At 30.3% G+C, this 22,581-nt stretch overlaps 2 protein-coding genes across 3 annotated transcripts; one reads left to right on the forward strand and one right to left on the reverse strand.

Moving 5' to 3' along the window:
- Positions 1-470: 470 nt before the first annotated feature.
- LOC108343801 (calmodulin-binding transcription activator 1) lies at positions 471-10,397 on the reverse strand. Of its 2 annotated transcripts, XM_017582194.2 has the most exons (12): positions 10,165-10,397; positions 9,684-9,803; positions 7,254-7,369; positions 6,355-6,443; positions 5,730-5,775; positions 4,926-5,202; positions 3,881-4,185; positions 3,173-3,562; positions 2,376-3,064; positions 1,438-2,008; positions 977-1,261; positions 471-774 (listed from the first exon to the last, which is right to left on the reverse strand). In XM_017582194.2, the coding sequence occupies exons 1-12, from the start codon at positions 10,202-10,204 to the stop codon at positions 736-738; spliced, it is 2,967 nt and encodes a 988-aa protein (XP_017437683.1). In that variant the 5' UTR covers positions 10,205-10,397; the 3' UTR covers positions 471-735. The 2 variants fall into 2 exon arrangements, with proteins under 2 accessions (XP_017437683.1, XP_017437697.1); XM_017582208.2 differs by lacking the exons at positions 9,684-9,803; positions 10,165-10,397 and having other exon boundaries at positions 7,231-7,350.
- A 5,179-nt stretch (positions 10,398-15,576) lies between these two features.
- On the forward strand, positions 15,577-17,932 carry LOC108339678 (uncharacterized). Its single transcript, XM_017576868.2, has 6 exons — positions 15,577-15,696; positions 15,855-15,984; positions 16,059-16,228; positions 16,459-16,750; positions 17,241-17,407; positions 17,578-17,932. Exons 1-6 carry the CDS (start codon positions 15,681-15,683, stop codon positions 17,733-17,735), a joined length of 933 nt encoding a protein of 310 aa, XP_017432357.1. The 5' UTR covers positions 15,577-15,680; the 3' UTR covers positions 17,736-17,932.
- Positions 17,933-22,581: the final 4,649 nt, after the last annotated feature.

Genomic DNA, 22,581 nt, shown 5'->3' on the forward strand with positions numbered 1-22,581 from the left:
TTACTCCAATTGAAACTTTCCTACGGGTGAAAAGATATCAATTGAAACAATACATTATATATGCAAGAAATTGATCAAATTTATTAATTTAATATTAAGAATACTTAATAATTTATGAAAAGATATCAAATTTATCTATTCAATATTAGGAATACTTAATAATTTATCCATTATTTTTAAAATTCAATAAATTCCCTAATTAATATCACTAATTTTTTCATAATTAAATTTTTATTGATAGTTTTAAACGTTAAGTATCATGGATTAATTCAATCGGCTGTAATATGAATTCAGAGTCACCGATCACTGATTAAATTAATTTAGAATAAATTAATAGTAAAGTTTGGATTTTCGTTGGTATTGAATGTCTGTTCAACTACATACGGAAAATATTTTCATTTTTTCGTTAGGGCTCATTGATCCGAATAACCCAAACATTAATAGAATAAATTAATAGAGCAAAACATGAGTTAAAACAAACGAATTGCAGTTGCATACAACATATAAATAAAAAGTAATATTATAGCGACCATCCCATGTTCTACAAGTCAATTCAATCTACTAATATACATTCCTACCTTCGTTTTCCTGAATTTTCTTCCACGTTTCAAATTATCCGAACTTCCATATACACTAGAAACTTTGTTAGATGCTATTTACATAAAAAGTATACCTGTATGTAGTACCTGTTATAAACAAAAAGTGCTCAGTATTGCTTTTTCCTTCCTCTGGAGTCTAATCGACACGTGATTGAGTGCTTCCGCGATCATCAATCTGTTCAACAGTATGCCAAAAAAAGCAGCAAAGGAAAATAACCAATCAAAAATTTGTTTTCAGTCAACAAGATCTGATTATATCTTTTTGAATCAATTCACCAAAACTGGATGAACCATTCACTACTTATTTGGACTGAAAGCCACCCGCACCTCACTGGCACAGAAAAATGGTCCAGAAAAAGGAAATAAATGATGAGTACCTTAAAATTCTGGTATTTCATGATGAGCCTCATATACTGATCCCTTGCATCAGGGTTACGAACCATGGACTTGACTCTATCGAGAGCTTTCTTTACATCATCTGATTTCTGTCTCCTCCCAACGCTAAGAAAGTCATATTCATCAATGCCAACCGGCTGCCCTCCCCGGAATCCTCGCAGACCAGCTCCTTTCCGTCTCCAACGAAGTATTGCTTTTTCCACAATGCTAACAGACCACACAACTTTTTTGTATTGCTTTTGAACTTGGTGTCCTCTGATGTGAGCCTATACAGAAGAATATTGTTAACTGAAGATCTAATACTGTCTTCATCACAAAATAAAATAATTAAAAGCTGGCATATTGACACAAAGGATGCATATACAGTGAACATGTATACTGCATTAGCCCAGTATATGGTAAAGAGTATAGGCATCAATATGATTTTCACGACACAAAGTACCTGGATTTTTACAATGCGGTTGCGTATCTTCAAAAAGTCCTTTCTTCCTTTCCATCCACGATATCTCTTTTGAATCTTTAAGGCTGCAAAATGTAAATAATCCTCAAAGTGATACATGTTCTGTACCTTGCTCAAAGAATCGGCAACTATGTCAAGTACTGAGTCTGAAATATCACTTCCACTTTTGGCTAATTGTCTCTGACAGAATGACCTTGCTCTAAAGGCTGCTAGGATTGAAGCAGCTGCATGAGCTGATTTTCGAAACACAGCAAGGGACTCTTTGAGGTAGTGCTGCTCATAAATTGTCAAATTAGACGAATCATCTTCAACAGACTGAAAAGCACTGTCAGTTGCTATGGTTGTGGCAATGTTACCAGTCTCATTTTCCTTGACAGTCAGTATAGATAATCGATTTATCAGATCTGCCTCGGCCAAATACCCAGCAATGCCTTTATGTCCTCTACTTGAAGCTAAATCAGCAGCTGTTTGACCTGGAGGAAGTGCTGACGTTGGATCCTCAACAGCACCTGGTGCTGCGCCTAATTTGACAAGAGCAATAACAGTTTCTTCTCTAGAGAGAAGGAACCATAAAAGAGTAAGATTAATTCACAAGTTAAGTAAATTACTGTACAGCCAATAAAATAGTGTGCTGCTGATGAGAACATAAAGAAGGGCAAGGAGACAATATGTAATGAGAATCATCCCCAACAACATGAAACTAGGCATACAAGTTTCCAGTATGGATGAAAAAAATTCAGGTTTTGAGAAACAAAATTCATATAATGCCTAAGAGTATAATAGAGAATATAATTTTATTCCTCCAGTGAGAAAATCAAGAAGAATGATACAGGAATTACAAAATGAATTTTAGGTGAAGATAATGCCCTGGTAATACCAGATACAAGCATGGAAAGTTCTTAACATAAAGAGGTTCTGACCTCCCAAAATACGAAGCCCAATGGAGTCCTGTTCTTCCACGATTGTCTCTGAAGTTAGGACTGATACCAGCAGCAACCAACGGGGCCATAGCCCACACATAACCAAGTGCAGCTGCTAAATGTATTACTCCTTGGCCCTCAGCATCCAACACATGTGATCCTTTTCCTCCTTCATGAACCTTGTATATCAACCACTCATAAAGCTTGTCTCTCATTAATCTCTGAAATAGTACATCTCTAGGGTTTATATGATCAATTCCATCAATCTGGAAAGTTTCTTTAAATACTCCACTATCACCTCTCATGGAATACATTATTCCCTTGAGTTTACATTTTTCACAACCAGAAACAGAGCACTTCAACAAATTATTGTCAGATCCCAAGTCTACTAGTTTAAGAAGTCGTATTTGAAGTCGGACCTCAACTTCTGGTGAGATTTTAATACCCAAAGGACCTAAACATTTGGTTGGATGTTCATCAAATTGAAATTCCCTGACCTCACTGCAAGCTAACCTATTACTGCAGGTAACATAGAATGGTACACGGCCAGATGAGTGCAAAGGAGTCTGACACTGTATCACATTACCTGCTAAAGCTTCAGCAGAAACCTCAATTTCACCAAACATACATCCCCATTTGGTTTCACTAGAGGGCTTTTTACTTCCGATAAATGTGCCAACTATTAAAACCTTTTCACAGAAGGAAGGAAGAAATAAATCAAAACCAGATTTTGTATGGCGAACTTATGAATATACAATTACAAAAAATTTCACGGATGTGCATGAAGAGGCACACACCTTTGTTCTAACCCCAGTATATGCCCACTCTGGAGAAAAGTCATGGATACTAAATAGTTGCTCTTGGGAAAGAGAAGGGCCTAATGAATCCATATCCAACTGTATGTGTTGTAAACTAGATACCTCCTTATCCTCATTATGTGCACCAAGTGTACTCCAATAATTACTAGAATCTGAAGCCATCAAGGAATTTTCACAGTCTCCACCAATCTCCTTATCCATCCACCTTCCAAAACTATCAAGTTTCTTGATTTCCCCAGTTTCAGCCTGTTTTGATTCCCCATCTTTAAGTTTCTGTTCAACTAGCGCTTTGGTAGTTGCAACAATTGGATGATCATTATGATCATATAATTGAGCACAGAATGTATCTAGACCATCCTCGTTTTGCACCTGTCACAGCGTAATTAAATTCGTTAAAAAAGAGGTTACATTTGGGAAGAAGCATGAAATTAAACTGTAAAAAGAAACAACAGGAACAACATTGCCTTTGGAACATCCAGAAGCATACAGGATATATCGGATGAACATATTATCAAGCATGATAGTCAGGCACACCATAGACCAAGAGATTTTAAAATACATGCATTTCAGATGCATTGACAAAATTAATGATTACTTGGACTGTTTAGATTTGTGTTTCAAACTCAGGAGCATAAATCTACCCAAACTTTGAGGCTATAAAAGTGTTGATATTCTAAATTACTACACCTGACCAACAGTCAGTAAATTTTCTTCAACTTGTTGGATGTACATGTGGCTATCTCTGAAAATTACACCATCTTGCATTTTGTTAACAGCATCTATCTTAGCCTTGTTTAGTAGATGAACAGTGAAGTCAGCTTCCGAGCTTTCAACAGATCCTTCATTATGATGTCTTTCATCATGCATATAAATTTTGTTTCTGCAAGAATTCTGAGCTAACGTCCTCTGAGAGAAGACAGTACCAGGAGAATAGCTAGGGAAAGTAGATGACAACGTTGAAATCAAGGGGTTCCTCACCAACTCAGAAAACCCTAATTCATAAAAGTAAAATGGCATGAGCCACATTAAAAATTCATATAAAACTGCCATATGGTCAACCATAATAGCCCAAGAGTACCATTTGCATGGGCCAGAATGAAAAGATACAGTTAAAGGCACGATGAGAGTGAAGGAGGACCAAGGCAATAGGCATTGCCTTTGTCACTAAAATCTCATCCAACAATACAAAATAAAATAATGATTGCATTTCAAGATGAATTAAAATAAATCAACACTTTTATTGGTGAAATTTATTAGAAAGTAAATCGTAAATCAGAAAGTTTAACTTCTTTAACTGTCATTTGACAGTAAGCACTTTGTATATATACTCTGTTTTCCTAATATGCAATACATCTCGTATTCACTATCTCTGCATTGATTTTCTCTCTTCCTGTGCTCTCTCTCTCTCTCCCTTTTGCTACCACACACTCTATCAATCCCTATCAAAATTTACATTAAAAGGTATTAAAATTCAAATATCAAAATGAAAACAATCCCTCAAATATAATAAACCAAGTAACTTGGTGTAAGAGCATTAAGAAAGATCACTAGCACAAAACAATACATTTTAAAAGCATCCTTACTTTGTCACAAAAGATAAAAATAATGGCAATAGGGAAGCACTTCCGATGAAATTAATTCACAACTGACATAACAAACTTAATCCTAATTTATTTCATATCATTCTTTATAATTTGAATGAGTACTACGTCCACAGTATTGTAAAACTTACCAGCAACTTCATGTGTAAAAGAAGGTGAACTGTGAATTATGGAATTGCTGATAGGCTGAGCATGAGAGGAGGCTTGAGGACCATCTTTTGAATTGACATCCTCATACTCTGAAGAGTGTCCATTCTGATCCACTTTATTTGCACTTGATGTGAAAGATGTTTGAACTACAGATATTGGTGTTTTTGTTCTGGTAGAGGAAAGCACTGAACTATTTTGAGAGCTACCAACCAGGGTTACTGGAACTACCGGAAAAGGAGAGATGCCAGATTTGCAACCCTTCAAAGTTTAAATCAAACAAAGTACATATACATGAACAAAAACATTGCAAACTTGGAGAATAAAAATAATATCAGAAAGGTCCATTAACAGGTCAATCATTAGTCCGACTTTTTGATTGGTCACAACTCACGAAAGTGGCTCATCGTTAAACATAAGCTTGGAAGAAAGATAATAGAAAGAAAAATCAACATAGTGGAGCTTAACACTAACAAGAATAAACTGGATTCTGGTGTTAACTGATACATAGTATTTTCATACCAATAATAATGTGGTTTGCATTCATTTTGTTCAATTAGTATTAGGTTACCCTTATTAGTTTTATCCTTTGAAACTCTTGATAAGTTTTTCTTTTTGTTTTAAGACTTTAAGGAGATCTGGAACTAGGTAATCTAGCTTTGGAACTTGAAGGGTGAAAGTTTGAGGTGATTAAGAATGCAAAACATCAACAACACAGCAGCATCATGTCTAGATAGTTTTATGATATACAATAAAAAGTGCAAAAAAAGAGAAGAACACATGTATACCTCTTTAATTTCACGATAATGAACAAGGACAACGTGCTCTAACTGCCTGCAAAAAATACCATTTTTAAGTTGCCAGAATTTTTGTTGTCAATGCTAAGACCATAAAAAGTGGCGTAGCCCATTATTTCATGCAGACCTAAATCCTCAAAAAACAATTCCATTAAAAAAAGGGTCCACTTCTTACGGCAATCTTATTTCTGAGTTTTCAATTTATTATAATGTTTGATTTTCATCATCAACCCATGAAACATGGCATTTCTTTATTTAATTATTCACATTGAAATGTTTTGTGTATTTTAAAATTTGTGTTTTCATTATAAAAATAAACCCACCCATTTGTGCATCATTTCTTTACAGATTGCTACTCCGCAAGGTCCAGGCTGGGATTTGTTAATTTTGGCCCCTTAAGAACCAAAAGAAAAAGAAATAACAGAAAAAAAATTATTTTCTATGTTCTGCACAAATGGAAACTTTAGACTCAATCTATTATTGCTCAAATTTTCAAATAAACTTACAGATTGACCAGATATATTAGCAATTAGCAAAAAAAAGCACCACACTCTCCTAAGAAAAATCCAAGATAGGACATAAAAATCCTGAAATTAATAGAATGACAGAAACTCACTGGTCAAGCATCCAAAAACTTCTTCGTTGGAAGTTTTCATTATCCTCTCCATGGGCATAGTAACAATGCAAGACATCCACACTACCAACCTACATTTTAAAATATAGCGAAATAATTAAGCAATTCACGGGTCCAAAATAAAATTAAACAAAAAGGGGGAATGGCCTTCATTACACACACAAACACGTGTGTGTATGTGTTTTTATTTGACACAATTGCCAAAATATAATATTTATACACGAAAATAAAACATTGTAGAAACACTTTTACTGGTTGTTATTCTATATCTACATTTTGTTTCTATGAAACTTTCCCGAGCTTATTATCTACAGTAGACTTACGTTAACCACGATGGAATTTGAGTGAAACATGTCAAAGAAAAAGAATCAAGTGCCAGTTGACTAATAAATTTAAAGGAATAAAGTTAGATACCTTTGGCATAATCCTTGGAGATTCTTAAACCACTACTATCATGTACAAATAAGAAGACAATTGAATGGTCCCGAAAAAGAATATATGTTGATCAGAAAATAGGGGATGTTAGGAAAAATGTAAGATATTTCACGAATTTTACCTTACAGTAAATTTTATGAACCTTATGATAATTGAATACTTTAAGAAAAACATTCTGCTTCGGTATCAAGCTTACTATCTTGTCATATGTTAATAACCTGACCACATTGTCAAGGTAACTAAAGAGGCCATTAATTCAGGACCATCCATAATGCTACATGCTTATGCAACCAACACACCACCGGTCTTGTATGTTAAACAATGAAAATCTAAAGTGAACTAATTATTCCAACTTTCCAACACAACAATTTGACCCATGCAAGAAGTTCCATTAACATAACAATTCTAAAAAGTAAAACTTACAACTAACAAAATGAACAGCACACCTTCAACTTTTCATGAGCTTCTCTTACAGTCTTCCCACCTTTTTTCTTCCTCCACCTGTGACCATCCTTGCGAAAATAACGAAGTGCTTTTCTATTGAACAGGAATACTGATCCAGCTGGAAAAAAGAAATGACAACTTAATGCCAAAATTAGCACTCTATAATCATAGCAGGCATATGTACTGTAGTGAAAAGTATATTTAAAGAGACTGAGATATTTCTTTCGAAACCTTGGTGAAGCTAACATAACTAAGTTCAATTATCACCACTATTGGTTAGTGTTACGACCTAAGGTAGGGGTAATAATAAGGGTTAGAAAGTATATGAGCAGAGAGAATATTTAGTATAAGTTAATTAGAGTAAATAAATATAATATAAGTTAATTAGAGTAAATAAATATAGTATAAGTTAATTAGAGTAAATAAATATATATTTAGGGAAATATTCAATATAAGATATTTATAATTAAGGATATGTGCTAAGATAATATACGGAGAGATATTTATATTAAATATAGAGATATTTATATTAAATATAGAGATATTTATATTAAATATAGAGATATTTATATAAATTATTGAATATTAAATATAGGGATATTTATATCAAATGCAGATATATTCTAGAGGAATATTTAATAAGAGATGGGCGGGAAATAATTAATATAAATAAGGTTAGAGTCCAGGGTTAAAGACAGGCTTTTGATTATTGAGTTTTGTGACAGACATTATTGTCTTGTGAGGGAGGTTATGCTCTCAAAGTAATTGAAGGAGGTTATGCTCCCAATTATTGTTTATCCTTGTTTATTCAGATATTACCATCAATAAAAGAGATTCATTCATCCAATATTATTCGTTTATTGTTCTATTCCGTGTGAGAGAGAGTGAAAGGTTGTATTTGGCTAGTTTACGTACTCAGGTACGTAACAATTGGTCCGACCTGCCGGATCCTAATAGAGACGAGTGAAAGACATCATGGAGGGAAGAATAAATGCAGTTGAAGGGAAACTGGAGAGCATGGAGCAGAGAATAAAGAACATGGAGTTCTCCCTAAGGAGGTTGAAGGCAGAGTTGAGTGGAATACGCCATGAAGTCCAAGCTCCAAATGGGAAGGGACTGCTGGAACCAAACGATAGTGGACTAACGGATCCGAACGTGAGCGAACGGCCAGAACCGAACGATAGCAGACTGCTGGATCCGAACGTGAAAGAACGGACGGAACCTATAGAGAGAGGACTTACCGAGCCAAACGGGAGGAGACGGCCAGAACCGAGCGTGAGAAAACTACCTGAACCAAACGGTCTAGTATTGGAAGGAAGGATGAAGGCTTTGGAAGGAAGGGCAAATGGAAGAATCAATACCCTGGAGAGAACAATGGAGTCTGTGAAGAGATGGGCCGACAAAAAGAACAGGGGGCTTGCAGTGTTTGGTACACTGGCAGAAGGAAGAGCGCGACGTGAAGTACTGAAAGACATTGAAAACCATTCCCTCAGGGCTTATGATTTAGGAGAAGTGGTAACCAGAATGCTGGATGAAGAATGGAAGACATTAGAGAAGGTTTTACCACCACCCGAACCTCCAGACATGAATTGATGAGGAGCCATGAGGTCCAGCTCCCTGTTTCCAACCTTGAGGACAAGGTTGTTTTGCAGCGGGGTGTAATGTTACGACCTAAGGTAGGGGTAATAATAAGGGTTAGAAAGTATATGAGCAGAGAGAATATTTAGTATAAGTTAATTAGAGTAAATAAATATAATATAAGTTAATTAGAGTAAATAAATATAGTATAAGTTAATTAGAGTAAATAAATATATATTTAGGGAAATATTCAATATAAGATATTTATAATTAAGGATATGTGCTAAGATAATATACGGAGAGATATTTATATTAAATATAGAGATATTTATATAAATTATTGAATATTAAATATAGGAATATTTATATCAAATGCAGATATATTCTAGAGGAATATTTAATAAGAGATGGGCGGGAAATAATTAATATAAATAAGGTTAGAGTCCAGGGTTAAAGACAGGCTTTTGATTATTGAGTTTTGTGACAGACATTATTGTCTTGTGAGGGAGGTTATGCTCTCAAAGTAATTGAAGGAGGTTATGCTCCCAATTATTGTTTATCCTTGTTTATTCAGATATTACCATCAATAAAAGAGATTCATTCATCCAATATTATTCGTTTATTGTTCTATTCCGTGTGAGAGAGAGTGAAAGGTTGTATTTGGCTAGTTTACGTACTCAGGTACGTAACAGTTAGTCTCGCCATCCTACATGCAACTCAATCAAGAAACGGAACAAGAAAATTCCAAATCGATGATTCCAGCCCCTAACCGGGTAAAATGGATTCCCTACCCTTGTCTGTAGCAAATATCAAAATCAAGAAGGATGTGAAGTTCAGGGAAAAATAGGAAATACCTGGAGGCCTAATAGGTGGATCTGGTGTTAACTTAAACTTCTTATAGTTCCGAAGTATCTCACATATTTCAACAGGTCGAAGCCAACGATGTGATGCTTCTTGCAATATCTCTTCAAGCTCTATCAGATACCAGGAAACATTCAAAGGGTGTTGTAAAAGACAGGGGAAAGAAAACAAACTCGAAGTCAAATACATCACTCTATATGAATGATAAATTAATACGCATATTCAGTGAAGGCAGCAATTGAACTAAAGTTTAACTAAAATCATAATATCAAGAATAGTTAAACAAAAGTAGCACATGAATGTTCCTTACAGAATGAAAATTAACACAATCAGGGGTATGCATGCATGCATGCAGAAAAATATGAAACTAAGAAAATGTAAATTGAAAGAAGGCACAAGATTGATCATGATGACAATGAGAAGCAAGAACCGAAAGTGAAACACGCTTGTTGAGTTGAAGAAGGGGAATCAAACCTAATTGTGAGTTGGGAATGAATTTTGTGGTCTCAGCCATTAGAAAGCAATAATCTCACACATGGAATTGAAAAAGTGAATGCAGAGAACTGAATGAATTGAAAGAAAGGGATGAATAAAAGGCCAAAGAGGAAAATGAAAAAGTGTTATGGAAGGGGGAAGCGTGGTGGAAATGAAGGAACAGTGAAATGAAAAGAGAATAGAGGGAGGGAAAACGGTGGCGCGTGAAAGACACTTAACAAAAAGAGAGAGTTGAAGTCAAAGACCCCACGTAGCGTTCACACATGTCTGACGTGGCGTTTGTTCCTTACAAAATAAGCCAACGCTTTTCTACGCGCCTTCCTCGTTTTGTGTTGTGGCCTCCTAAATGTATCTGTTACACACTGACGCAACCATTTTATTATTCTTGTTTTTTACTAGTTGTATCTATTTTTTACAATAATTCTTATAATAATAACAACTTTTTTCTTCATATAAAAGTAGCAATAATAATAATAATTTATTTATTATGACCAGTAAAAATGAATAATTTTAAATAATAAAGTAAACATTTTAAATTTTATTTTAAAATTACTTAGATTTAAACAGTTTTAAGTGATTGTTGAGATAATTAAGAACGTTATTTTTTTATTAAACTTTTTATTAGTGAATGTGGTTTATAGTTTTAACAAGTCTCTCTATATTATATTTTACAATGGGTGATTCATGTCTTACGAATAGACTTCTTAATAAATTAAAAATATAGAAAATATAGTAATTAGTTATTAAAAAGTTTTTCTTTATAATTAAAAAAATACAGGCAGTTGTATTTATTTATATTTTATTTCAAACTACATATGCACCATAATCCACACTTTTTGTTGGCAGTTCAGCAGCGTCCTCATGCGCGCGCATACATACATACATATAAAAGTGTACTTAGTAAACAAAAATATCTTTATATATCATGGATTCTAAGTTTTAAGGTTAAGGGTATTTTAATAATTTTCATTCTCAAAACTTAAAACAAAAAAAACCTAACCCTTACTCACCTCTCTCATTTCTCTCAATCATTTTCTTTCATCTCTATCACTTCAACCTTTTCTCTGTCATCCCTACTTTAGCTCCAATTGAAAAAATTAGAAACATTTGCCTTTAAACAATTTGCCTTTGTAAAGAGTTGAGTCATTGACATATTCACCTTTAGGCAAAGGTTCATTCAAGATCTCTTCAATTTCACCATCTTCATTAACCTCTCTAATTTCATCATCTGCATATGTTGAATCATCTCTAAAAAAAGCATCCAGGCCAATTACCAATTTTTGGGATGTCATTATGATTGTGAAAATTAAATAAAATTATATACAAAAATTATAAAATGAAAACTCATTATAAAGTCATTTTTTTGTAAGAAATTGTTTAACAGTTTCTGATTTTTTACAGGCCAATTACCAATTCCTTTGATGTTATTATACTTGTGAAAATTAGATAAAATTAGATAAGACAAAAATTATAAAATAAAACCTCATTATAAAATCATTTTTTGTAATGCTTGTGAAAATTTGATAAAATTAGATAAGACAAAAATTATAAGATGAAAACTCATTATAAAATCATTTTTTTTGTAAGATTGTTTAACGGCGTGTTTTTTATTTTTTCAATTGGGGCTACAGTAGGATGACAGAGAAAAGATTGGAGTGAGAAAGATGAAAGAGAAAGGATTTAGAGGAATTTTTGATTTTGTCAATTGAGGCTACAGTAGGGATGACAGAAAAAAGATTGGAGTGAGAAAGATGAAAGAGAAAGGATTGAGAGGAATGAGAGGTGGGTTTTTTTTTTCTAGTTTTGAGAATGAAAATTATTAAAGTACCGTTAACCTTAAAACTTAGAATCCATGATATATAAGGATATTTTTGTCTACTAAAATCCGGTATACATTGCTAAAATGTACCAACTGAAAAACAGACGTACGCGCGTTAGCAAACCCCATATATATATATATCATTTTTATTTATTTATTATCATTATATGTTGAAAGTTCCACGGATAAGGCCAAATTACAATATATAAATGAGGTGCAAATCTCACCTTATATGTCGATTTTGTGGGAGATGAGTTAAGTTTATAACTCACTTTCTAATATGGTATCAGGAATCTATCCTAGCGAATTTTATGTAAATATTATATTCTTCTTTTTCACCCGCTATCGGGCCGTTATCGGACCACCCAATTTCTACTATCACGTATGAGATGTCTATATCTCGACGTGAAAGGGGTGTGGTCCGATAAAGTCAAATTATAATATATAAGTGAGGTGCAAACCTCACATAATCTCACCTTATAAGCCGGTTTTGTGGGATTGAGTTAGGTTTAAAACTCACTTTCTAATATTATATATATAATAATATTATTAGTGATAAAAATATCAATATAAATAATAATTTGATTTTTTTTCAATTTTTCGTTTTTTATTTTAAATAATAATGATTTCATTTTCCTCTTTGACATAATTTTCATTCAACGTTTAAATTTATATCACATTTATGTGAAGTGTGTTATGCATGACAATAAGAAATGATGAATGGGACACTTTTTTATTGTGCTTAATAAGATAGAAAGAAAAATACAAACAAGAAACTAAAACAGATAATAAGATAATAAACGAGTGAGACACGTTTTAAGAAAAAAAAATTGAATTATTTGCAATTACTGTAACCTCTTAGCTAACTTGTTTGCCCATCTCGATTATCATCTCTAAAAAATTTTCAGTAAAACATTTTTTAATCTCTCTTATCTATCACATAATTCACAAACTTTAATTTAAAATACATTTAGATTACATCTTCTTTCTTTAAAATCAAATAACCTCGACTTCACATTTTTCTTCTTCTCAAATTCAACTAAACAATTCTACCAAATTCATCTTTTGAATCCAAAAAGTAACGGAGAAGTTCCAATTTCATTGTTTTATTGTAAAATTTAAAAATTATTTTTAACTTTAAGATTTTATGATTTGAAGTTCTTTTTTTTTTAACCTTTGAATTAAAAAATTTAGAAATTAAAAATGTCTTTAAATTTGTACCATTCAATAGTTAAATTAACTTTCTGATTGGGTAATTTAAAATTTTTAAAAATATATATATTATGCAATGTAAAAAAAACGACTTTTAGACAGTAGAATTGAAAGTATTTTTCTTAATCTTTTTTTATTTTCATATTGTGCAATTTAAAAGTAAAAAAATATTTTTAAATTATATAATTTGAAAATTATTTTTAACTTTTAAATCACACTGTTGAAGCAAAATGGAAAGGATGTTCCTCCATAAAAAAATAAATAAATATAAACTCTCTTCATAATGTATCTTTTTCAGCCTTTTCGTTCTGCAGCTCAAAATTTTTAACTGCACCCCTATATTTTTTAAAATACTACTCTTTACAAAAGTTGACTTCTGAACTATCTGTTTTGAAAAGTTTTCAGAAAAAAACATTTCGAAAATTTTGAGAATATGATTTTCAAAATAAACTTTCCATAACATGTAAAATATATTTTAAAGAGTTTTTTAGAACAAAATTTTCATAATATATGAGATATTTTTCAAAATATACAAGATGCATTCTGAAAAAAAAAAATTCAGAACAAAATATTTAGAATAACGTTTTTAACATTCTGGGACCGGTTGTTGCTAAAAGGTAAGCCCAGATTATAAATCCCTCAAACATCTTGTTATTTCCACTCCATTTTTGCTAAACATACTACCTTTAAGTTATAAATTTCGTAAAGGTTAAATATATTTCTAGTTTCTTTACTTTTAGTAAAAATTAGAATTCATTATTTTTCAAACTTTGAATCAATTTAGTCTTTCATCTTTAAAACTGTGTGAATTTAGTCATTTTAACTAAATTTTGTTAAGTTTATTTGTGTTTCAAATGCGTTTCTTGGTTAACATAAAAGTTAAAATGTGTCAAATGGTGCAAACAATTCAAATATTATCATTGTGTTTAAATTGTTAAATAAACATAATAAAATTTAGTTAAAAAGACTAAATTTACATATTTCTAAAATTGGAAAACTAAATTGAATCAAGTTTTAAATAAAGACTATTTCAATATTTAACCATTTTTTGAAACTAAAATAATTTTCTTACTATTTTTACGTAACTAGTTTTTCCTTTACATGTAGGTGATGATTTTAATTTAAATTTAAGTTTATTTTTTCAATTTTAGTTTTTAAGTAACATTTTTAAACTAAAATAATTATCTTATATTTATATGAATTAAAATAAATATCTTATCATTTTAAATAAATATTTATTTAAATTAAATTATTTTTTTAAATTAAATTAATTATCTACAACAAAAAGTGACGCATATGCACATAGTATATAGTATATATGTTTCTAGTATGTATATACATATATAATCTTATTTTTAAATAAGTTGTTAAACTTAACAAGTGTATTGGGGATGATAAGCATAAAGAAAACCGTTTAATCCTATTAGAAAATAACGAGAATTCTAATAATTTGAAGCTTAAGATATAAGTTATGGTCCCAACGCAGCAAAACAAAATAAATATTTTTCTCTTATCCATGTGTTAAGAAAAAACGAAGAGCGGACATATGAATAAAATAATTTGGTCAAGAAGAATTATACAACAAATTATTTATGAACATAATTTTTTTATTATGTTTTCTACACTTTCATAAAATTTTATGCTTATTTTATATAATTTTTAAACTTTCTAATAATCCTACGTCATTTTTTTCGTACTTAGTAAAATTAATATTTCCTACAAATTTTACCATATTAACATAGAAAAACAAAATGAGTTAAATATGTCTTTTACTTCTTAAACCGAACATAAAATTAAAATTTGTATTTATTATAAATTTTGATATATTTTTATTTAAACATTAAAAATAGATTGCCATAGTCTTCTTAAGTTAATTATACTGATTTATTACGTTAAAAAGTATTTATGTTTGAACTGAAATATATTAAACAATATATAAATAACTTAATTAACAATATAAAATATGGTTTGACATATAAAAAAAATTAAAATAATTTAATTAAAAAAATTATATTCATTTACATTTAAAGTTTTAAAATTTGAAAATTAAAATGTATTTAAATTTAAAATATAAACAAATTTGAATTTTACGACTACCGAAAAGAATTAACTCTATCCGAAATTAAGGTTTAAAAAGTATGTGATCTTTTTGGTGGATTAAAAAAGACAAACAGCACACATTTTGTACCACAGAAAAAGCAATGTAATTCCTAAAGATATAATTCCTTCGTATACAGTCTGAAGCGAAGAATATCCTTATGCTTGAAATCAATCCTTTGTAAGAAACAAAAACAGTATACATAAATCCTTAAAAAGGTTTACAGAGAACCTTGTTACCTTTTAGTGATGCTAAAAGTACAGAATATATGCCTACTTCCTACAATTAACAACAACTTTCTTCAAGGAAAGGATAACAGATCACAATATATACTTTTCATCCCATTCTCATACCTCATATCTAATTATGGCTGCTCAAGATGGTTTGTACAATGTTTTCTTTTCATGTTTCTCTGCTTAATTATTTAGCTACCCTACATGCATCTATGCAACATGCAAATGTAAAATTCAAAACGGGACAATTACCTTGATATAGTTACAATAACATAACATGTTTTGCTTCTTTTCTGTCATTCCCCAGCCACTTCACGATCTAGTGTAAATTCTCCACCAGCTCATTACGTACTGAAAGTACAGTCATTTTCACTTCTTGTGAAGAATTCTATCGAGAGATATGAATCAGATACTTTTGAAGCTGGAGGCTATAAATGGTACTCTTTTACATGTTCCTCTTGAAAATAATCATAATGAAATGATAAATCTAGCTTACGGTTACACCTTGTAGGAAGTTAGTTCTGTACCCTGGTGGAAACAAGAGCAAGAATGTGAGGGAACATATTTCGCTCTACTTGGCTTTGGATGACACAAGCTCACTTCATCATGGTTGGGAAATCTATGTCAATTTTCGACTCTTTTTGCATGATCAGAACAACGACAACTACCTAGTTGTGCAGGGTATCCATTTTAGTCTTCTAACTGTTTGTTTTATTGCATCTGCGTATCAATGACTGATAAATTGAGTCATTTTTAGAAACACAAGCTTAGTTTAATTTGAAAAGGAAGTTTCCCTTAATTTGTTTCATGAAAAAGTTTATGCAAATTGTTGTTTACATTTTGAGTTCGGAAAAAGATTTTGCCGTGCTAAGATTGTTCAATCTTATGTCACTGTACATTGCATTTAACAGATACTGTGGGAAAGGAAAGGAGATTTCACAAAATGAAGGCTGAATGGGGAATTGATCAATTTATTCCTCTCAGAGACTTCAACGTTGTCTCCAAAGGTTATCTGGTGGATGACACGTGTGCTTTTGGAGCAGAAGTCTTTGTTTGCAAAGAAAGAAACACAGGAAAAGGAGAATGTTTGGTGATGATGAAGGATGCCATCACATACAAACACCTCTATGAGTTTGACAACCTCTCAAAGTTGGATTCAGAATTTTGTGATTCTAAACCATTCAATGCTGGAAACTACAAGTGGTAAAATTAGCAATTCTGTTTTTTCTTTTTCTTTTTGTTTCTGAACTTCATCAGTCAACTCCAATTTGGTTCTTTAAATTACTTCCTGAATTTGTAAGTTAACTTAGGTGAATATGAATAATCCTCCTCCTACCAACAACAATATATATATATATATATATATATATATATATATATATATATATATTGATAGACACTAAACTTAACAAGGTTAAGTATCTGTTTAGATTTAATGTCTGAGGCAAAATCGAGACAAAATTCAGTTTATAAAACCAAATTCAATTGAAAATTAGACAGGGAACTTCCTGGGTTTTTTTGTTGTTTTGAAAGAGACTTTGGACCTCCCAACTGAAAACCAAACATGTCCTAATTGACACAAAGGATCTTTGCTGCCCAAGTAACCTTAACTTGAAGTTTTGCTTTGACACTGACAGCAAGCAAATGCAAGACATTTCAACAAATTTTCTAATTTGTCATTGTTTTTTTATAGGAAGATAAAAGTATATCCCAATGGAAAAGATGCTGAATTTGGAAATTACCTTTCTCTCTACCTAACCTTGGCTGACCCATCAGCACTTTCTCATGGCTCCAAAATATATGCACAGATAACACTTCGCATACTTGACCAAAAGCTAGGCAAACATCACTTTGGAAAAGGTAAAATCTGATCACTTTTATGTGGTGCAATTCCTAAAGGGAAGTACTAATGAAATACGTACTAGAATGAGTAATTAATTAACCTTAAGGGCAACAGTCTTCACTAATCTAAGCAAACGAAAAGGATCTATTTGATCAGTTTAATCAATAACAGTCTCTCTTCCTTGCAGCAAACTACTGGTTTAGTGCCTCATGCCATGAAAATGGTGCATCCAGATTTATGCCTATCAGTAATTTCACCAATCAAAACTTGGGTTATCAAATGAAGGATAGTTGCTTGGTGGAGGCAGAGGTTACAATTCTTGGAGTGGTTGATGCAGTTTCTTAAAATTGTTTCAAGATGCGTAATTCATGTGTGAAGAACTCAAGTTGATCCTAGAATTAATGAAAAACCAATGCAAGGAGTTATATATAAATTATGCATACGTGTATGTTCTAATTGGAATTTGGATCACAAGTCTACTACTTCTGACATGAGAAAAAATGTAACTTTAATTTTGAAGGTACGACAGATCACTATTTGCAAGAGGTAGTAGTGATTAAAATACTCAGCACTGAAAATAATGGTCTATCTTCAGATGATTAAAGAAATGACAATTGAACTATACAATAAAAGCATTATATGATCAACATCATTCACCTACCAACATATAATCGGGACATTAATGCAAATTATAGATTTTTGGCAGAACATGCGTAACCTTTAGGAAAAAGTAGAGTTAACCATAACCATATAAACAATATAACTACAATTATTAATGTCTGCTTCTTCTTGTCCAATTTCAGTGAGCTCTGTCCTTGAATTTTTCCAAATGATGGACCTGCAACACTTAATAATAATAATAATAATAATAATAATAGTAATGCATAAAAACAAAATAGTAACGAGAAATAGCTCTACAGTTCTGTGTAAAAAGTTTATATGTGCATATGTTCTGTTCAAACTTTATACAAGGAAGTTCGAAAAGTCAAACGTATGATTTGGGTGGTCTCACTTTTCGAAATGGAATAGAATTAAAAGAAAAAAAAAATCTAAATCAAGAACTAAAAGTCTTTAGGCTACTAGATTTGATTTGGGTATTTGATTATGATGTTTTCCAACTCCTTTTGTGGCTCATATGCTCGCAATCAAAATCACCCAACAACCGTGCAATTTCCATGTTGAACAATAGTAATAATAGTTTTTATATATGAAAACATAGAAAGGTACCAATTTAATTTCTAAAAGAACAAAAAAAAGAGAGTTGCTTAAATAGGTAAAAATATCATAATTATGTTTATCTTTTTTAAAATTATTTTAACCTTAAATTATAATAGTTAAAGATCAATTTCGTATTAATGTATTTTTTTAAAATCAATTTAGCTTTTAAGTTTAAAAGGATAGGGATCAATTTATGTTTCTTTTTATCTTTATATTTAGAGAATAAATAAATATTTTTTTGTTATTTCTTGACAAATTATCACCAATTCTCGTTAATAATTAATTTTTTGAGTGATTAATTATAGCTGATTTATTTACTTTATATTTTCGATCAAATTTATCTTTTTAATCTCATTTAGAGAATAAATATTTGTTTTTGTTGTTTCTTGATAAATTATTACCAATTCTCATTAATAATTAATTTTTTGAGTGATTAATTATAGCTGATTTATTTACTTTATGTTTTCGATAAAATTTATCTTTTTAATATATAGAAAAAAAAAGAAAGAAAGAGAAAAGACAGGAATTTATGAAATTTTGCAGATATTTCTTAGAACATCTTAAACCAATCTCAACAACACCCGATGTTTAGATATACATCTTTGTTACTAACCATCAACCAACTTATTCAAAGGAAAAAAAAAATATATATATATATATATATTATAAACTCAGTTATCTTAATTTTGATGCAGACATTTTGTATTTTTAATTAATTAAAAATTACATTGAGATAATATTTAAAATAACTATTATAAATATATAAATAGATTGACTATTCAGTGTCAACTTTCTTACAATATCAGTATTATAACTGCTGATGAAAAAAAAAGTATTATAGTTAATTCTGAGTTTTTGTTAAAGTTAACTTACGAACTAAATTAAATTAGTTTAATTTCTAATATGTACAATTAACCTTGTTGAAATATATTTTTAGTGTTTGTAAAATATAATTTTAGTGGGTTTTTGTTTTAGTCTCTAAAAAATTTATTTGTTTTTAGTACCTTAAAAATTAAAAATACGTAATTTTGATCTAATATTACATGGCAGTAGCTAACTGTTTATGTTAAATAAATTGTTAATTATTCAGATGCAAAATATTGTTTTTAGATGACATAAAAAGTGTGATATCACAAAAATCAAATCTTAAGATTCATACAATAAATATCTTAGAATAGTATTGAGAATTAAAATATTTAAAATTTTAGAAAAAAATTACAAAAATATTTCATGAGGAATAAAATTCGAATTCACATATTTTACAAAAATTAATGAAAATTATCTTTAAAATGGAAAAAAAAGGACAAAATCAAAGTTTACTAATTTAGATGGACTAAAAACATTAAAAATGTGTGGTCTTAATCTACACAATAATTTATTTAGTTTTAATTTCTTAAAAATCTTCTTACTCTCGGACTTCTATTTTTTTTTTTTAATTTGGAATTTTCTCGGAAGAATCACATGGGACTGAAAATGAATCAGAGACAACAATGACCAATGACTGTCTATGTAATTACAAAACATTTAAATGTTTGATTGAATTTTATGTCGGATGGGAGTATTTGTATATTAAACTCAAATTATTTGAGTAATTTTTATTTTTATTTTAATTTAAAATATGAATATATAAAATCTAGAATTAAAAACAGTCTAAATAGTTACCATGTGTAAGGTGAAAGACAAAGTTAACAAACTCTAAATTTTTGGAAAAATGAAATCTAAAAAAAATACCAGGAATAAATTAAAAATCACTAATTTTAATTGAAAGAAGATTTAAATATCTTAATAAATAAGAAAATAAATAAAAATGTTTGAAAGTATATAAAATTGTTCTTTATTAACACGTGTCACTTAATTCTAGATGTTTGTGTGTAGAATCATAGGCATAGGTTGTTTTCACTTTTGTGCGTGTTTGGACTGGCTGTAACAGAGTGGTGTTCCTTAATCACTTTCATCTGGTAGAAACAAACGCGATTATTGGCAAACCAAACAGGACTGCAAGAAATTTTGCACTTATATTTTATATTATTATTTGTATTTTATATTATTATAATGATATAAGAATGAATTTATCGTTTTCTTTGTGTTGGTTTGAAGAAGACGTGTCACCACACCACACCCTTTGGCAACACTTCAACTAAACATTAGTCAGAATTTGGTGGCAATTTTGTGTTCAATTCTATCCCTTTCAAAACTTCTCACGAAAGTTCATAATAAGTAACATTAGAATTTTATTGCAGATTTTTTTATCATTCATATTTAGTTTCTTTTTAAAATATGGGGATGAAAGTAAATATTTAAAGATCTTTTCTTTTTATTATCTTTATTCTTAAGAAAAATATATTATCATGCTTTAGATTGTTTTTATTCTCGTGAAGAAAGAGGTATATATTTTATATTTTAATTATTTACTTTTATATTTGATAAACACCACTGAAATGAACATCAGCCAACCCATTGTCCTGTTAAATTAGACTCTTATATTTTCTATTGTTTTGGCATAGTTTTATTATTTTAATGGTTACATTATTAGGATTTATTAAAGAATGTTATCCTGTTTAGTGTGAACAGAGGAACCAAATATAATTAACTAATTAAATTGATAGTTGTGTACAAGTGGCACCATGATATTACAGAATAAATTGATAAATAAAATTTGTTAAAAGAAAAAAATAAATGTGATTAAATATATTGACATTGTTTGAACATAGAAAATTTGTTTTTTTTTTTAAACTGGTACTTTAAGGAAACTTATTTATATTTTCTTTACATTGGGTTTATCATAAAAGCTTGTGTTAGGTCCAACTAATAAAATTATGGGGAAAATCTTACGTACTAGAACACATCATATAGTGAATTGATCTTTTGAACAATGTTTCCACATCATATAGTGAATTGATCTTTTGAACAATGTTTCCAGACACCTTAGTCAATAGATTGTGAGTGATGTGAAAAATACCAAAATAGTTTGAAAAATAATAGTCAATAGTACTGTCAAAAAAAATGAACGGTCAACGGTCAACCATTAATTGAGTGTTAAAACTTATATAATATTTATATGTAATATGATTTGCTTTTCTCACTACCACTATAATAATTCATGAGTCATCTAAATGTGTCACTTCATTATCTAGTGCAAGTTGTGGGTGTTGTGAATCATGCATTGTGTAGGAGCTATAAAACTTGTTGTTTATCAAAGACAAAAAAAATTTATATAAGAAAAAAATATTAAAATTAGGAAAATTATCATGGATGAAAAACAAATATATTTAATATTTGTAATACCTTTTTAATTTCTTAATTTTTACAACATTTAAATACATCTTATATTAGGTGGAGTTGCATGGATGGTAAGTAACAAATTATCTAAGTTGGTTTAGTTTTAGTTGAAAAATGATTCTATCAAAGGTGTCAATTTTTAAAAGTTGATATTTGAATTTTTGGACATGAAATATGTATTTTTTTTTAAAAGAAAAGTTTGATGGCAGCATGCTTCAAGGCATGAAAAAAGGCTTATAAAAATATGTATGCATTGACCATTGTTGAAGTTCTGGCATGTAGGGTAACCAAACCACACTCAAACTTACACTCAAAACCAAGGCATGAATCTTTTCTCTACCAACCACACTGATTATTTTATTTACATAATTTAAGCTATGCAATTAAAAGCTTGTAATACTACTTATAATGGAATATTGAGGTTAGGAGTAGGTATTCGAATGAGACAAAAACACAAATACATGGCATGCAATACCACAATGCAGAAAGTCAAAGTCAGATTGAATTTGGCCACCCCAAATGGGTGGGGTTGGTAATGGTAGAGGTACCAACACTTACAACATTCTTTCATCTCACGGGTCAATCTCATGAAAAAACTATTAATTATTCTTAAATCTCATTATTTTTCATTAATGAATGCTAATATTTATTACTTTTTATCTATAATTGAAAAACAAACACATAGGTTGTATCA

This window comes from Vigna angularis, chromosome 1 (assembly GCF_016808095.1).
Source record: "Vigna angularis cultivar LongXiaoDou No.4 chromosome 1, ASM1680809v1, whole genome shotgun sequence".
Classification (NCBI taxonomy): domain Eukaryota; kingdom Viridiplantae; phylum Streptophyta; class Magnoliopsida; order Fabales; family Fabaceae; genus Vigna; species Vigna angularis.

What these genes read in the sequence shown, in the direction of transcription:
- LOC108339678 (XM_017576868.2), top strand. An exon ending in AATGCTGGAAACTACAAGTG is followed by an intron (nt 16,751 to 17,240) that starts GTAAAATTAGCA and finishes GTTTTTTTATAG; the next exon opens with GAAGATAAAAGTATATCCCA. An exon ending in CAAACATCACTTTGGAAAAG is followed by an intron (nt 17,408 to 17,577) that starts GTAAAATCTGAT and finishes TCTTCCTTGCAG; the next exon opens with CAAACTACTGGTTTAGTGCC.
- LOC108343801 (XM_017582194.2), bottom strand. Translation starts at nt 10,204, where the DNA reads ATGGCTGAGACCACAAAATTCATTCCCAACTCACAATTAG. An exon ending in CATTCCCAACTCACAATTAG is followed by an intron (nt 9,804 to 10,164) that starts GTTTGATTCCCC and finishes GGTATCTGATAG; the next exon opens with AGCTTGAAGAGATATTGCAA. An exon ending in TGGGCTTCGTATTTTGGGAG is followed by an intron (nt 2,009 to 2,375) that starts GTCAGAACCTCT and finishes CCTTCTCTCTAG; the next exon opens with AGAAGAAACTGTTATTGCTC.